The sequence below is a fragment of the Anguilla rostrata genome, chromosome 9, assembly GCF_018555375.3.
Source record: "Anguilla rostrata isolate EN2019 chromosome 9, ASM1855537v3, whole genome shotgun sequence".
NCBI classification, from domain to species: domain Eukaryota; kingdom Metazoa; phylum Chordata; class Actinopteri; order Anguilliformes; family Anguillidae; genus Anguilla; species Anguilla rostrata.
In genome coordinates this window covers 30,322,704-30,340,325 of record NC_057941.1, presented here as the reverse complement: position 1 = coordinate 30,340,325, position 17,622 = coordinate 30,322,704, and the positions used below count along the sequence as shown (strand labels likewise).

The following is a 17,622-nucleotide window of genomic DNA, read 5'->3' as shown; positions in this document are numbered from 1 at the left end:
CTATAGACGGTTTCAACGGTAACAACATAAACAAACGTTACTGCGCATGTGCGTTGTTCTGGCCCTAACTTGACTTCCGGCAGACTTCCGCAAACAATCAATAACAACAGAGTCCCTCTAGACTATTTCTGATAACAAGCAAAGTAAATAACAAGTAAATTACGTTAGCTAGCTAGTTAAAACTATGTCTAGCCCGTATTATTTGGGGTTACCAGTCGAAGAAAAGAACCGTTACTTGGCCAAACTGAGATGCGATAATGTTACATTACCAGAAAATCAAGTGACAGATAACTGTTCACAGTATTGCACCTTGCTGAGCATCATACATTCCTTACATAATCCATAACTGTTCTGGGTTACATGCACATTCATTCCTGTAAAAAGTGCACTCTTTCTATGATGTTGCTTAAAAACGATGATTAGAAGCACAAACTGGGGCTAGTGGGCAGCATGTGTAGCCAATGCAATTACTGTAGGTTATTTATTTAACCTAGATGTTTTATGGGAAAACATCGTGGCTCTTATAGTTTGGGTCATCTTGCTAGGTTACCACAACAAAAATGATCAGGCAATGTAACGCTGTCAAGTCATTGGAAACAGGTATCATAACGTTAGTAAAAAACGTAGCTAAAGCGTATGAACTACTAGCATTGAGCTAACGTTACTGTGCATAATTTATAAAATGGTAGCTAGGTTTAGCTAGCTAGCTAGTTGGCTAGCTAACTAGAATGAATTAATTAAGCTACAATCAATTTAGTTAGCTAATTCATAACTATTTCAGGCGTGTTACTGGTCAGCTTAGTTATCGCTTATTATGAGTTTGTTACCTGAAACAAAGTGCTAGAGTGAGAGCACCTATTCGACCACCTTCGTTCGACAGACAGGAAAGCGTAAACTGATTCGCAACTATATATGAAATAGGCGAAATATCGGTAACAACCTGTACCTAGTTATGTAGGAAAAATATCCTTGTTATCCTCCTGTGGTTACTTTTTCAGTACTTTCACGTTTTTTTGTGTGCCAGCAAATAAGTCAGACGTGGTCCAGCGCTAGCATTTGGTTGCTAAGGGACGTGTATCGACCACCCCATATAAATGAATGGAAATTTGCTAGTATCCTGTCTTGCATATTGGAGGTTAATATGAGAAAGGGTGGTCTCTCATCAGCACGTCTAGGAATCCGTACATATTCACTGTTGTAACCTAAGTCGCAGGACGCAAAATAGCCGTTAGGAAAGCAGTTTGAAATTATGAAGCAAAGTCTGCGCCATTGACTTTAATGGGTCGCGATGACATAATTCATTGTCTTAAGTTGATATAGTAAATAAGGCTGTATTAGTATTACTAAATGTGTATGTATGAAGTTGATTTTTTAAAATACAGTTTATTATGTGTATTTTTACAGGACTTACATTTTAATAGGTAACAATGTCCAGTTATTTCTCAAAAATACGAAGTAACAACGGGCAAGCACCAGCTATGATAATCGCAGGGATTCATCAATTCGTTTCACAATTTCCTAGTGAGGTTACAAAGTTAAATTATGTATTTTTACTAATTTTCGAAATATAGTTTGTTCCTGAGGTCAGGTTGCACCCCACAGCACAACAACCTGAGCCCAACATCAGTCTGTTCATCAGTTTAACTTTCACTCCATTTGTAATCGGTGCCATATTAGCCAGTAAACACAAATCCAATAATAAACAAACACAGACCGGAAGTTAACTTAGGGCCAAGCGCACAACCTTGGCAACGCGCGTGCCACTGATGAAACCGTCTATAGTTTGGGTCATCTTGCTAGGTTACCACAACAAAAATGATCAGGCAATGTAACGCTGTCAAGTCATTGGAAACAGGTATCATAACGTTAGTAAAAAACGTAGCTAAAGCGTATGAACTACTAGCATTGAGCTAACGTTACTGTGCATAATTTATAAAATGTTAGCTACGTTTAGCTAGCTAGCCAGTTGGCTAGCTAACTAGAATGAATTAATTAAGCTACAATACATTTAGTTAGCTAATTCATAACTATTTCAGGCGTGTTACTGGTCAGCTTAGTTATCGCTTATTATGAGTTTGTTACCTGAAACAAAGTGCTAGAGTGAGAGCACCTATTCGACCACCTTCGTTCGACAGACAGGAAAGCGTAAACTGATTCGCAACTATATATGAAATAGGCGAAATATCGGTAACAACCTGTACCTAGTTATGTAGGAAAAATATCCTTGTTATCCTCCTGTGGCTATTTTTTCAGTACTTTCACGTTTTTTTGTGTGCCAGCAAATAAGTCAGACGTGGTCCAGCGCTAGCATTTGGTTGCTAAGGGGACGTGTATCGACCACCCCATATAAATGAATGGAACTTGACATAAATTTGCTAGTATCCTGTCTTGCATATTGGAGGTTAATATGAGAAAGGGTGGTCTCTCATCAGCACGTCTAGGAATCCGTACATATTCACTGTTGTAACCTAAGTCGCAGGACGCAAAATAGCCGTTAGGAAAGCAGTTTGAAATTATGAAGCAAAGTCTGCGCCATTGACTTTAATGGGTCGCGATGACATAATTCATTGTCTTAAGTTGATATAGTAAATAAGGCTGTATTAGTATTACTAAATGTGTATGTATGAAGTTGATTTTTTAAAATACAGTTTATTATGTGTATTTTTACAGGACTTACATTTTAATAGGTAACGATGTCCAGTTATTTCTCAAAAATACGAAGTAACAACGGGCAAGCACCAGCTATGATAATCGCAGGGATTCATCAATTCGTTTCACAATTTCCTAGTGAGGTTACAAAGTTAAATTATGTATTTTTACTAATTTTCGAAATATAGTTTGTTCCTGAGGTCAGGTTGCACCCCACAGCACAACAACCTGAGCCCAACATCAGTCTGTTCATCAGTTTAACTTTCACTCCATTTGTAATCGGTGCCATATTAGCCAGTAAACACAAACCCAATAATAAACAAACACAGACCGGAAGTTAATTTAGGGCCAAGCGCATAACCTTGGCAACGCGCGTGCCACTGATGAAACCGTCTATAGCAGCCGCAGCAGCGCAAGATGTCATGACAGGTTTGTTTACTCCTCCTACGGAAACAACAGAAGACCGAAAGGCACGAAACCATGAAACGCCAAAGAAATGGATTTAACTGCCTTACATTTTTAGGTTAAGGATAATTCTATTGACCGAAAAGCACTACTTATCCAATTTATATGTCTAAAATAATAATATAATCTTGCCATTGCTTATTTTGAAGAAGTGCTTTTGGCTGATGTAGGTAAATTGCCAAGTGAAGAATAAATCACAGTGGGGCTGGAGAATTTGTGATGATGGAATTGCAAGAAAATAAAGAAGGAAGAAACACAAAATTAGTGAAAGGATTTATTGGGTGGCTGTGTGAAGATGTATCAGAATTCTGTGTGTTTACATGTGATCAGAGGGTACAGTAGCACTAAGCGTGCGTGTACAGTAGGTCACATTTAGCGAGCTATCTAAATAGCCTTGGTCAAAAGCCTAAAGCCTAAAGAACAATGAAAGATACTGTAACCGGCCTTGACTTGCAGAACTATACCTCTGTCACACTTACATCGAATCAACACAGGCGATGCAACAATCTGTTTAATAGGCTGTTTCTTCACCCATCTGAAATATCAATGCCTCCAGAAGACCAGAGTAAGGACAGTCTTACTCCCTTGAGTAATTTTTGAACATTGGTCTGACTAATTATAATCATAAAGCTGTCAAAATAAAATATATACAATATATCGAGACCTGATAAAGGGTTTTATCTGCCATTTCTACACTTCTGAGCTATTGAGCTTTAAAGTTCTTATTGGTTTATTGGTTTTATCATAATTTAGAACTTTCTAAAAACCAGAATTGCACACAAGATTTGAACTTTTTAGATTTATTCACACCACACAAATGCAAAAGAATGATAAATACAGCATTTATTTGTATAGAACTGATTTTTGGCAAAAATGTAACTTGTAACCCTATAATTCTCATTATGGCTCAGAGAACATGACTCTATGCATGAACGCAAAAAACAGAGAAAAATGTAATAACTAAAACCAGTGGCGTGGGTGTTTCCTGTACTTCTCTTCTGTGTCCGTGAGTATTTGGGCCATGCACAGCTACAGTACATCTCTCAGAGAAAAATGTACATTACCATAGCAAATGATTTTCTACAATTCTGAAGGTCTTATCTAGTATTGTCAGACAACACGCTTTCTGTTAGCTTTTGAAATGTTCTTGCATGCAGTGGCCATGCACAGTTACATACTGTACAGACTTTTTGTTGCTGTGTCCTTGGGGGATGCAGCAAAGAGCTTCAATGTGACAAATACCTTTTCTGAGCATTTGTATGTATGTTAATTTTTAGTTTTTTTTAATGTTCCTGTCAACACATTAAAAGACCTATTATGGGGACAAAATAAATCTATCTTGATTTGAAAAATATACAGCACGTTTACAGTTTGAATGACAACGGTTCTGCTGTTGTCGTTCTTTCTTTCTACAATATGCCTGCAGGTCATCTCAGTTATCTGTTATTTTGAGGGCATTGCTTTTAGGCAATACATTTAAAATACAGTGAAACCATATTGTTGGACAGAGGGAGCAAATTTAATCTGAAACATAGAAAAACAGTGGTCAAAGCTTTCTCATGAGAGTTATTTAGTTTGAACACCTACCAAATGTTATTTGTTGCAGCTGGAATATACAGAATCATTATTTCATATTTACTCAACAGGCAAATATGCAGTAAAATGTTCAGTGTTACAGAGTGCATTTTGTTGAACTTGTGTGTTCTCTCGAGTTGAATTACCACTGGACATTTTACAGTGTACTTATCAGATTTTAAAACCTCTCAGGCAATAAACTTAATGGGAGCATAGGATTGGGATCCATCAGCCAGGTACATCTTGAGGAAGGGTAGAACTTTAAAGAGATTGATATGGAAATCTCTCGACTTGGCTTCTGAATTCGGAAGGTTATCACCGTTTGAACACAAATTCTTGACCCCGAAGCTGACTACTCCAACCTAACAAGGAAAGAGTTGCAAATACGGAATTAAATCAGAAATCTATTAATGTATTACCTTCCATTACCATTGTCATTTCCTCACACAGCTAAAATGCTGAAATATCACATGTGAAGCATCCAGGTTTCCCCAGAGATAAGATAAATATAAGTCAAATTATCACACTTCAATTTGTACCCTTTTTTGATTTAAAACCCAAAATGCCATAACTGGAACACTCAATAATTTGTAGATTTGGATTACTAAGTGTAACTCCTAAATCTTCGGCTACTTATTGCAAGATAACAATTATTTTAAAAAATAGAGGGTCATAGCAGTAATACAACAGATAACATCTGATTGTACTTTTGGGAAACCACTCTGGATGGGGAAAGCCTACTGTACATAATTATTCATTTTATAAGGGTGCACCTGTACATTTTTAAAATAGAGTGGAAAAGCTTATGAATAAGAAAGTGGAGAGAGAAGCGCTACTTGGATACACAGCAGAAATATCTTTTGTTGGCTGGGAGGCGCTCTTTGGTGGAGATGAAAAACAAAAAGAGGAACAGTGCCCACAAAGTTTAAAATATATTTACAGAGCGGAAAAGCTCTTTTACAGTCACTGTCACACTTACTTGGATGAGTCGTCTCCGTCGCTGCAGAAATAGAGCTCCACCAGAGTCACCTGTAAGCAAACATAGACAGGCATGGGTTCACGTTTAGATCTTGACACAACCACACATGCACACGCACACACACAGAAGCATGGGCGCGCACACACGCACACACGCACACACAAAACCTACCATATTTTCTAATTTCAAGCCCGTTTTGTGACAACACACATAACTGGATGCTGTATGAGGTCACGCTACAGGGAGCACATTTACTGTTGCTGTCAGACATTGCTATCCATTAAAATTGTGGTTACTGACAGTACTCCATAAACTGAGCCTAGAACACAAACAACATGGGCAGGGCCTGGTAAATGACGGAGTGACCAGTCGGATGGTACATTACAATATACCCCTTCAAAAAGTCAGGGCACTCTTTGGGGGCATACTCTACACATATCCCACCTTATTTCTCTACATTTGTAGTTAATCAGAGAATATTGTATTTTGAATGCCACATTTGTATTACTTGTTTCTGTTTCTCTATTTACTGACTACATACACACACACACACACACACACACTTGCACACATACACTATTTACTGTATCTGTACTAAAGAACATTGTATCTTCCTGATCCTCATGTTTTAATGGACACGCTTGGTGAGTGCTACCTGTAGTCAACCTAACCATCCACCATCCTTATCGAACAACAGAGAAAATCTTTCTGAACAATTATGAAAAAAGGCTGTACCTCATTCTGTTCTACACACAATGCCAGGCAACCATTCATCACTACTCCAGTGACCACCGAGTAGCTTACCTTTGCAGGCGACATGATCTGTTGTACCTTCGATCCCCCCCGTACACAAGAAGTTTTCAGTAACCATTTTCGTGGGGTCATCCACATTCACGACCTCCTTAATATCTTTAATACAATTGTGCCTCTGTAGTGGTAGAGAAGGGTACAGGTAGGCAACATGTCAGCAAGTTGATGAGCGGCTACAGGGAAGAACACATTCCCAACATGATACTTTGTCATCGATGCCTACTAATTTGTACTTGCCAAGCACTGACATTCTCAAGTAGCTCTTTCTCCATTTATAGGCAATGGGCTGTCCTTTAGCAAGTGAACTCCATGTCGGTACCAGAACTCCATACACATAACAGCAATCACACTCAAACCAAAAATATTAATTCTTCATTTAGAGTCATTGCTAAATTACTTTAATAAAATACATGCAAGCACACACACACATCAGAGTATACAAGCATGAGTACTAACGTTCTTTCCAAGCTTGATGGTGACATTTTTCCGTACTAATACATCAGAATCCATGAATTGGGCTGGTTCAATATCCTTCTTCAACAGCTCGTCCTCTGCACAGACAAGAACGTGACACAATTTGTAGCTGTGTGTCTGTATTTCTAAATGTAGCCATGCATGTGTGCGTGTGCATGTGTGTGTGCTGTGTGTGTGTGTGTGCTGGGTGTGGGTGAGTGTGTGTGTGTGTGTGTGTGTGTGTGTGTTGGGGTCAATTAATCTAATTCAATTTCAACATAAAATATATCATTTTTAATTCCGATTATTTTAGGATATCATGTTAGAATTCCAATCCAAGGTAAATTAGATTAGAATAGAAACATTCCTATGAATTCTAATTTAAATTGGAATTGACCCGCCCCTGGTACAGCCAGGTATATTGCGTCCTCACCATGTTGTTTACATGTTGCCTTATCATTTAGCTTCAGGGCACGATTAGTTTCCTCTGTACAGGGAATACACATTGGCCTAAATAAGAAAGGACAAACAGAAATTAACATAGGCACTGACTTCCACATAACCCACAGTCCTTTCCCTGTAACGCAGTCCTTCCCCTGTTGCAATTTTACATTTCTGTGACACCTGCTGCCATAGCAGTCAGCACTGAGGCCAGCAGTCCTGCTTTTTCACCTGGCTCGCACTGATATGTCCACGTCTTCCTTCAGCTCGATGAGAGCGACATCATAGTCATAAAACTCCTTTATTCCTTGATCCTTCTTCGCCATGCTGTTGTAATCTGGGTGAAGTATGAACCTTTCTATGTCCTTGACTGAAAGTAGAGAAAATTACAGAGGATAAAGCAGGCCCACAGAGACTCAGCTGTTGTCATGCATGCATGGCCTTGTTTGTTCCAGCTATAAAATGAAATCGTAGGTGCCTCACAGCACAGCCTTATGTGAAAGGACAGGATATTGATAATGTAATAAGTAATCAGTTGCTCATATGGTATGTCATGGTTTAAAAGTTTTGTGTATACATTTGGAACTTGTACCTGAGCTCCCTGCATTGCCATCTTCAATTTTGACCTTGACCAATTCAAATTTGTCCTCAAATCTGAAGCAGTGGGCAGCTGTCAGGACAAACCGAGGACTAACCAGAGATCCCTGGCAGGTCCCTGATTTATCTTCTCGCTGAGTACCGCAAGTCCATGAAAAAAGTCAATCACTTCACCAATTTCACTGACCAGTCTATACCAATATAATTAATTGACAATAATAATGCATTCATGTTACAACAAAACTTTTTATAATAGAATAACATTTGCAATATGTACATATAATAATAGTTGGTTGGCACTGAAATGCTGTGGGCTAAACCGGTATATACCTGAGTGGATAAAACAATATATGCTTTCGTCAATTTGTTTTTCTTTTACATTTGCCAGCACATTGCTCATAGCTGTATGTGAGCTGTACAGCTGTAACAGAACTTGATGAAACAGCTCAGATCTGAATCATGTATAAGCCTGAAATACTCACCGTGACTTCTATCTTTGCGAACCAGGGGTGTCTCCAGCGCTTGGTAATCGGAGTGCCCTGGTCATAATCCCTGTACACTCCACAAATGCCCACACTCTCACTTTCATCTGCACACAACGAGAGAATAATCAGCACAAAGGTGAGCGAATAATGGCAGCATACACACAGCACAGTGGGGACATTACAGAACAGTAACACTGCACAGTGGGGACCTTGCAACACAGCACAATGGGGACATTACAACACAGCATCAGTGCACAGTCAAGACATTATAACATAGACACACACAGTACAGCGAGGTCACACTGCCACTCCTAGAATAGGAACATTCTTGTGATCAAATACTTTTGTTCTTACATCTTTTGCTCCTGTCTTACCGATCATTTTATCAAGCATCTCCTCCATTGATTCTTTGTCCTTCATTCTAAAGAAATGTGTTTCAGGGGCCTTCTTTGACACAAGCTTGTCGATCTCTGCCTCGTTAACATCAGTGCCAATAGCAAACACATAAATATCTGAGGACAAAGGGAAAGTAGGGAAAAACAACCTGAGAGAAGGCCACATCACTCTGTGGTGGGAAACACACGGTGTATGTACCTATGCCGTACTCATATATTGTTGCAAGTTTTCGACTGCAGTTAGACAGACATAAAGAACATATAACTGATATAGCATAAATAATTATGATTCTAACAAAAATATAAATATAAATGAATATAAATGTGTGTGTGTGTGTGTGTGTGTGTATGTGTGAGAGAGAGAGAGAGAGAGAGAAAGAGTGCGTGTGTGTTTTTAAAATTAATATATTCATTTAACAGTACAACTTGAGATCAAGGTGATGGAGAGATGGAGAGAAGTTTTTGCAACTGAATACAGTTTCGATCAAGGAAAGTGATGGGATTCTGTCACAATATACAGGAGATGCAGCCCCATACTGAAGCATGTTACCAAGAAGGCTACTGAAGAATAGTGAGTATTGCTGTGCTAACCCAGAAAGTCCTCTCGATTTTCTGCAACATTCACCAAGGACTTGATTTTTGTTACTTTGGGCTCTGCACTCCCACCCATATTGGCAATTCCTGCAAAAAGACAATCAACATTCTGGTCAAGGAATGCTAAAATTATTATTATTTTTTTTAATTAACCTTTGATTGCAACACAATCACAAAAGAAGTAAAAAAAAAAAAAAAGAAAAGAAAGAAAAAACATTTTACTCAGAAATATAAATTCATAATATCAGAATTTGTAAATTCAAATTAATTGAATGAATTCAGATGTAAAGTTATCAATGGAAGTTACTGCCACTTTCAAAGAGTCAATAAAGTCATTGTGATATGACTTGATGCTGTCTTGGTGCAAGTGCAAGGATAATTTAACCATTTAGTGATCGCTGTCATGAAAATTCAGGTTTTTCCTCTACTGCACCGTCAGTGAAAATCACATTGATATGCTGGAGATCCTCAGATATACTGTACCATCCGTGAACATTATGATGACGTGCTGGATGTCCTTGAATTCGTCTCTATTTTGGGCCTGCATGAAACTCATCTTCTCATAGATAAACGCAAACGCTCCAGCAATGCTGGTCCCTGATTTGTCTTCTTTACCTGATTCACAGACACGAGGGTCAAAACACAGATCAGCACACTCAAATCTGGCTCTGAGTCTTCTGGGTGGCCATACGGCGATTCAGTTCACATCCTCTGACTATTTGCACAAATAACCAGAGAACCAAATAACCCGATAATTACAGCATCTCAGATGTTCAGGACAATGTTTATCATTGCAGAGGAAAAAGATTGGTCTTGCCAAAATTTTTCTAGTTTTACAACTTGGACATATTTTTCCACAAAATTATGCTTTATATGAAACAATAACTGCATGCAATACAGTGTTATACCAATAATCAGACATCCACTACTTGAAGTTCTCAGTTGTACAAAATTAGCAAATAAAAATATCACACTTAACGCAACACTTCATCTTACCTTCGTACTTAAATTCGGTCAGTTCGGTCAGAATGTCGATTTCTTCATAATTAGGTTGAGCTATGTTTATAATCTCTTTCGCCTCTGCGGCAAAGGCCAGGATTTCATACTTGGGGGTGACATCAAAAAAATCAATCTATACAGACAGAGATCAGAGGGGAAAGAAGGTACGTAAGCACATTATAATATCAGTGTGCCTTGGCATCTGTAATAGCATTTGATCACATCAACAGAGGAACAGGTGCTGCCCCCTACACATTTCTCTCAGATATGAAAGCCAGCAAAGCAAAATGTGTATATGCTTTTCGTCGTTTTTCTGGATAATTACATCCAGTACAGACATGGGGTCATAACACATACGATGACTTTATTGGGACACAATGGTGCAAACAAGAATTTTTCATTATCTGTATTTTTTTCTGTTTTTTTATTTTTTTATTTTTTGGTTGTTGTAGTTCATCGTTTTTGTGGTGGTATTTAGGTCATTTTAATGGGTCTGCTGTCATAACATCATGTTGTGATTGTTGGTGTTGAGTGCGGGTCAATATAGCACAACATAATATAATACTAGAGCTATACGCTGATCATATCTACCAAAATTCCTAATTTCTCCATATTAAGTGACATGGGAAATCTAACATTTTATAAGAGCTTCTTTGAGCTTGCATCTGCTTGCGAAACATGGCGTATTAGCTCATACAATACTGTATCTTCTTTGTGAAATAGCAGTAATCTTTGGATTCATGTTCAAATCAAAGGACGGCCAAGTAACCAGGTAAATGTGCCTGAATGACTCTCAGATATTTATGTGAATGGGCTGTGCTGAAAAAAGAGGGGATACAATTCACTGTGGATATGGGCATCTTTCGCAAAAATTAATAACATAATAGAATGAAAAATTAATATTTTATAAACAAGGTCACTGAAATTGTTTCAAATGCGCAGACTGACAAAGTAGAGAAATGTGTTCTCATAGCTGGGTTCTCAGGATAAGAAGCATATTTGTCATACCCTTTCTATAAGCTTCTTCGCGCATTTTTTGGACCATTCAAAGTCCTCCGGCTTAATGCTGTCAGAGTAGTCCAGAGCAATGTAGATATGGAGGTTCCCCGCTTTGTTCAGTCGAATTTTCTTCCCATGCTGGGAGTCATCTGGAAGATTTAATATGGTTACTCACTACTGGCAAACCTCGACTGACAACACAAGTTCTTTTTGTCGCGTTAACAGGCACTCACCGTCCTCTGACGTCAGACTGTTTCTGAGAGAGGCGGCAAAGGATGCCGTGACCTCCTCCAGAGTGTCGTACGTAAATTTAGCTGCAAACAGGAACACAGAGAAATAAAGCGAATGGTCAAAAGACCTTCTACCCCTCAAAGTTGCTCGGTAGTCTGGTACATCCATTTGCTGAGATCATAATACTGTCCCAGGCCTCCCATGATAATTCAGTGAGTCAAAGAAGAGGGTGCACACCCCAAAGTTAACAAGATACATGTATATTACAAAAGGCTAAAAAAATCTCATTTTTAATGAGTGTGTATCATATTTATCGACTCTAAAGCAAGGCAGCCAGGTGGGAGGGAAGCTGGCATGCTGGGGTGTAGTGCTGTGGTCTCCGAGTCTTACCGTAGCAGGCCGGCGCAACCCCAGTCCACTCCCCGCTCTCCTGGCACACACGCTCCTTGGAGCCCACCAGAGTCAGACCCTGGTCACAGCGATAGGTCACCTTGTCATCAATTCCAAAATGAACCCCTGTTCTCCGGGCACCCGGTGGGACACCGGGGTCAGGACAGTGACCGGCTGCGTGCGTGATGAGGGACAGGCAGGGGTAGGGGTCGGGTGGGGGTGGTATGGGGAGACGGAGGAACAGCAATTTTTAGAAAAGAAAAAGGAGTTCTCTTTGCTCAAAGCACCATTGTAGCTAGCCAGACTGAATGCACCCCTTAGTGAGACACCATAACAAGAGAGGTAAATGCTGTATTAAAAGCTTACTCACAGCCTCTGTCACAGATGGGTGTGGATCCATTCCACTTGCCGTTTATTTGGCACACACGGGTTGTAGATCCCCACTGCTTGTAGCCATCGAGACATTTATAGGTGGTCTGGTTGGTGACGTAGTATATCATTTGATTTGGCAGGACTTCCCCATTTTCAAAAACCGAGGGGTCTGGACATGTGACTCCTGAGAGAGAGAGAGAGAGAGAGAGAGAGAGATGGGGTGAGAACATTTTTATGAAATAAAAATATTAAAGACAGAATTCCTTGATTTAAACAACTCTCTTCAGATAGATACTTTGACATTTTTATTTTCATATAAAAAACTTGCTTTAAGTGAACATTATGACTTAAAGTTTGCCTTGCTGCGGGTTTAAATTGACTACAATCCTGACCAATGTACATTCTAGATATTCTATTGACTCTGGACAGATGGAATTCAATTTTAATGAAAAATTAATTCTGGAATCTATGGAGGATTTTCCAGTCACAATTAACAATAAGTATGTAAATAAGAAAATTGTCATTTAATCATTTGATTCAGACTACGGTCTTAGAAGCCAAGGAAACTGAAATCTGAATTCTTCGCTGATGTGTTGTTTTAATACTTTTTAGCATACACAAACAGGTTAGAAATCCTTTAAAACGATTCTTGCTAAATAATAAATAAATAAATAAATAAATAAATAAATAAATAAATAAATAAATAAATATGCATGAAAGCCTGTGATGAAATTGGCTTGCTTTCCCCCTTGGCTAAACACCAGGTTTCAGTGGGCTAATTGGGTGTCAGTAACAAAAATGCAAAGCCCAGTGAAATCCTTCCTACATGTAATGTGTAAATGATGTTCTTGCCACTGTTTTGTGCGGAAAAGCAAACTAAGTTAAAAATGCCGAAGCATTTCCTGGATGCAGGAAAGATATCATTTTTTTCTTTTCCCAAAAATGAAGAAACGTGCAAGAAATGGGTTTTGTTTCTGCAGCCCACGTGCACTGCAATATTGCAACAATCCTTACAGTTACTATTTGCTGTGTCCATATTTACCTGCAGCTTGTCGCGGAGCAGGCGCGTGATGAACTGGTAAGTTAGCTAGGAATCAAATACATGCGTTTATGTGTCCTAAAGTGTGCATGGGCGCCACTCACGCTTGCATTCCTCAGGCTGTCTAATATTGGGCGCAGGATTCCACCTTCCCCTCCTGTGACAGCGCCGGGTCATGGCGGGGAAGGGGTAATAACCTTCCGAACAGGTGTAGATCAGCACGCTTCCCTCATTCAAGCCATCTGAGAGCGTGTAATTACCACCTGCGATGGACAAACCCTCCGCGCTGCAGTTTGCGTCAACAGGAACGCCTGTGAATGAGACAGAGAAAAAGACGAAACACTTGGTCAAGTTGTTGCCGCGTGGCACGAGACTTCGCAGTAGTACCAGTTTGAAATGTGCTCATTCATAACTCTTCGAGAAAAATACGACATACTAGACTATTTTAATAGAGAATGTAGCGATTAAACATTATACGTGATTTTAAGGTGTAGTGTGGCGAAGTTTAAGTGCTAACTGTTGACAGGTGATTAGCAGGGATGGGCAATCATGGAGGAAGAGGGTAGGCAGAGGGCATTGCTAACTGTGTCACCAGACCTATTTCAGTGCAACATGTCAGCGAATGTGGAAAAAATTATGGGAAAAGCTGATGGAAAGACAGAACCTCTCTGTTTTCAGAGCCATGTCCTACCCAAGGCCTTCCTAATCATATATCTTGCTGCGCTTTTCAATGTTTGTATGCCCAAAAATGTTTATCCTGAAATTGTGTATAAAAATAAAGGTTAAGATCCAAGTATTACGTTGAAAAATACATACATCCATTAGGTTACAGGTCAAATTGATCTGTACAATGTAAATCTATTCAACGCAGTCAAATAATCATAACACAGTGAAAAATGTTTGTTGAACACATTTTCTTTCAGTTACAGAGATTTTGATTACACTGCTCAACCACCTTGAAGTAATCATTTTCAGTAATCAAAGGCATTTTTTGCATTTAATGAATCAGGCCATAAAATGCCGTTGACCCAAATTTTCCCATATCATCTTTGTATACAGTGTGTACAGACATTGCCCACAGCTGTGGTGGAAAATGCTTCACATAAATTCATGACCCTAAAGGAGTAAAATACATTAAATTTTACTGAGACTGAGTGATTGCTAGTTAGAATCATATGTTGCTAGCCTCTTAGCCAACTGATTAGTAACCAACTGAGCAAAAGCTCCAAGCTAAAAAGTTAAGAAATGTTAGAAATCATTAAAAATATATAATCTAGTAAAACCTTTTTGAGCAACATCTCATGACTGGATAGAACCTTTCTGCACAGTCACAATCAATGAACCTTTTCTTGACCTTTGTTTAGATCATCTGTTAAATTTCTTTGATCTTGCATTAGATTTTCCCACTTTTCTATACACTCACACACACTTGCATGCAGGATTTTCATACTTTGTAGACCTTGGCCAACATTACCCGTCAATTTCTGAGTACCCGTCGTTTCTGAGTACACTGTCAACAAAAGATAAGATACCAACATTTTGGGAATTTAGATATTTTCTGTATGTGCATTATTATTCAGTAATGCAATAAATGTGTGTTTATCCCAGAATGTGCATGTCCATATGTACCACTTTATGTGTACGTATTCATGTGTGTGCACTCATATGTGTGTAACTCTTTTTTCTCTCTCTCTCTCTCTCTGTCATTCTCTCTCTCTCTGTATATTTGTGTATCAGCCTAGTTTTCTGTCAACAGTAGATAAGGGATTACTTGGACTTTTGGGAAATGATGCTGTGTGTGTGTGTGTGTGCCCTAATTCAGAGTTAGAAATTCTAGCTTTCATTCCCACCTTAAAAGCTGGGGAGATTTGTCTAGTCTATACATCCTTTTTTAAGCAGTGAGCACAATGCATCAGTAATGTGGTGTGTAATTTGTTTCTTTGTTTTCTAAAATGAAGAACTGCTCCATGATAATTATAACAGATTTGCCCTAGTTGCTAGTCAATCAATAGATACTACATGCCAAAGTTAGCTAGCTAATTGACTAGCAGTATGTCATGCTTTACAAAAGTATGATTTAAATAAAATGTTTGGTCTGATTTGTATATTAGGCCTGCTGAAAGCAAAGCATCAAATTAACAATATAAGTAAAACAATCTATCTGGATTGAAGACCCTGTGAAATAAAAACTAATTTTTATTTTTAAATTGTTATGCAATATGTAGTTTTGAAATGTAATAATAAAGTACCCATTTGCAGAACACAATGCCCAATATCAATGAACATATGGTAATCTTCATACACAATCTCCTTTGTTCACAAGTAAAATGCTGCCATCCAAAATACTAAGCTTCATTAATCAACTGACCACACTCCTCACATATGCAAACACTATTTCCCTAAATAGCTTAATCAATAATCAGAGCTTTAAAATAAAGCTATATTTACACATACTCTGAGTGCTATCTATCCATCCACTTTGTTTCGCTGAAAATTTGAAACAGAAATGATCTCTGGTGGGGGACAACAGACATTATCCAGTGTTTCAGGTACATTTGAAACTGAAATGGGTCCATTTGACACAAAACAAGGAGGAGAGTTCATGACTAATCATTCCTAATTTAATTATATTTTATTTAATTAAAATGAAACATTTTAATGAAACAACTGCTGTTTAATTTGTATTTGATCATCCAAATGCCATGGCTACACAGAGTGCATATTTTGAAGGAAAGTACTGTATAACCGTGTATATAACATCACAAATTGACTTGAAGCCTCTCAGGATGAGGTTCAGTATTGCAGCCTTTTCAGCATTTTTCAACAGTACTTTAGTAGTTCCGGTTCCCCGGAGAGACCCGAAGCTCCAAACTCCAGCAGAAGGCCTTTTTATCTAATTTACAGTCAGGAGTTTGCTCTGAAATTTGATCTCAACTTTTAAGAAAATGTCACTAGTGTTACACAGGCCTATGAAAATCCAGCGGTGGTATAGATGCACTTACCAGCACAGAGAGGAGAGAAGACAGCCACCACCATTACAAGACTTCCCCATGCTGTGAGTCCCATTTTGTGTGTGTGTGTGTATGTGTGTTTTTCAGGATGAGCCCTGTAGTATAAATGAGGGATTGTGACCTGCGGAGAGAAATTGACATTTATATTTACACAAAGATAACAGGAGTAACAGAGCAAAGGTCAAAAAAAAACTCCATCAGTCAATGTTTAACTGCAAGCCAAACTTGCCAGTTCAAAAATATAGAGCTAAATGAAAATAGTTATTACATGTAATCCATGTAGCACAGTACAAAACACAGTCATTTCAGTCAAAATTGCTTGACATACCAATGAGAAGGCTATGCTACTGTTACTAAATGACAGACTTATTGCACGACTACACCTATAAACTTCTTGATTGTATGTTAGCAATCTATTTACAAAATGGCAGTGAGCTATGTTAAAGTGCCATCTTCATCATTTTATAGAACAGACAGTTGTAGCTGCATTATAGTGAGGCATAGCTGGTAAGAGCATAAATGACCCTTGCAGTTATGCTTTAAGTAGAAAAGAATTACCTGTCAAGTAACGCTTCACAACTGAACTGTGGATCGGGTCATTTGATTGTACCTGGAAGTGTTGTGGGTGCTGCTGTGGTGATGCTGGAATATTCACAGATCCACCAACTTATCTCTCACAGCCTTACTAAACATTTGTATAGTGGCAGGGTTGAGCAAGATGAGTATTTCCCAACAGGGTTTTTTTTATTTTTTTAAGATCCCTCCCCCAATACCAGTAAAAAAGTCATTACTTGAAATGACTTGCCTGCAAATATTTCAGCAACATATTTGTTCAGATGAAGACAGGGCATAAGCAGGTCATTGCTTGATTTGACTTGAGCTGATCTTTCAGAAATGTGTTCAGACTAGTGCACAAAAGAAGAAGTTCCAGAAAAGGCTGCGGAAGAAAAATGAGGAACTACGGAAGTTGTCTTCTCCATAAAACCGAACTGGTCCATATTACTCAACTTTCACGGAAGAGGTGGCTCATGTTGTTTTGTTATTTTCTGACACAATAGTTGAAAAGTTCATAATATTAAGTAAGATATTTTATGTTTAATTGAAATGGTAACCACTTTCTATAACAGGGTGTCTAATT

General features: G+C 38.5%; 1 protein-coding gene across 3 annotated transcripts; it reads right to left on the bottom strand.

The window, feature by feature from the left end:
• Nucleotides 1-3,898: 3,898 nt before the first annotated feature.
• On the bottom strand, nt 3,899-17,226 carry LOC135262341 (complement factor B-like). Of its 3 annotated transcripts, none has more exons than XM_064349347.1 (19): nt 17,095-17,226; nt 16,476-16,605; nt 13,578-13,784; nt 12,433-12,618; nt 12,063-12,236; nt 11,675-11,755; nt 11,451-11,590; nt 10,440-10,575; nt 9,927-10,058; nt 9,441-9,530; nt 8,829-8,966; nt 8,452-8,558; nt 7,965-8,103; nt 7,604-7,742; nt 7,365-7,441; nt 6,935-7,029; nt 6,473-6,596; nt 5,669-5,718; nt 3,899-5,051 (listed from the first exon to the last, which is right to left on the bottom strand). In XM_064349347.1, exons 2-19 carry the CDS (start codon nt 16,537-16,539, stop codon nt 4,878-4,880), a joined length of 2,253 nt encoding a protein of 750 aa, XP_064205417.1. In that variant the 5' UTR covers nt 16,540-16,605; nt 17,095-17,226; the 3' UTR covers nt 3,899-4,877. The 3 variants fall into 3 exon arrangements, with proteins under 3 accessions (XP_064205417.1, XP_064205416.1, XP_064205418.1); XM_064349346.1 differs by having other exon boundaries at nt 17,043-17,200; XM_064349348.1 differs by lacking the exons at nt 16,476-16,605; nt 17,095-17,226 and having other exon boundaries at nt 13,477-13,595.
• Nucleotides 17,227-17,622: the final 396 nt, after the last annotated feature.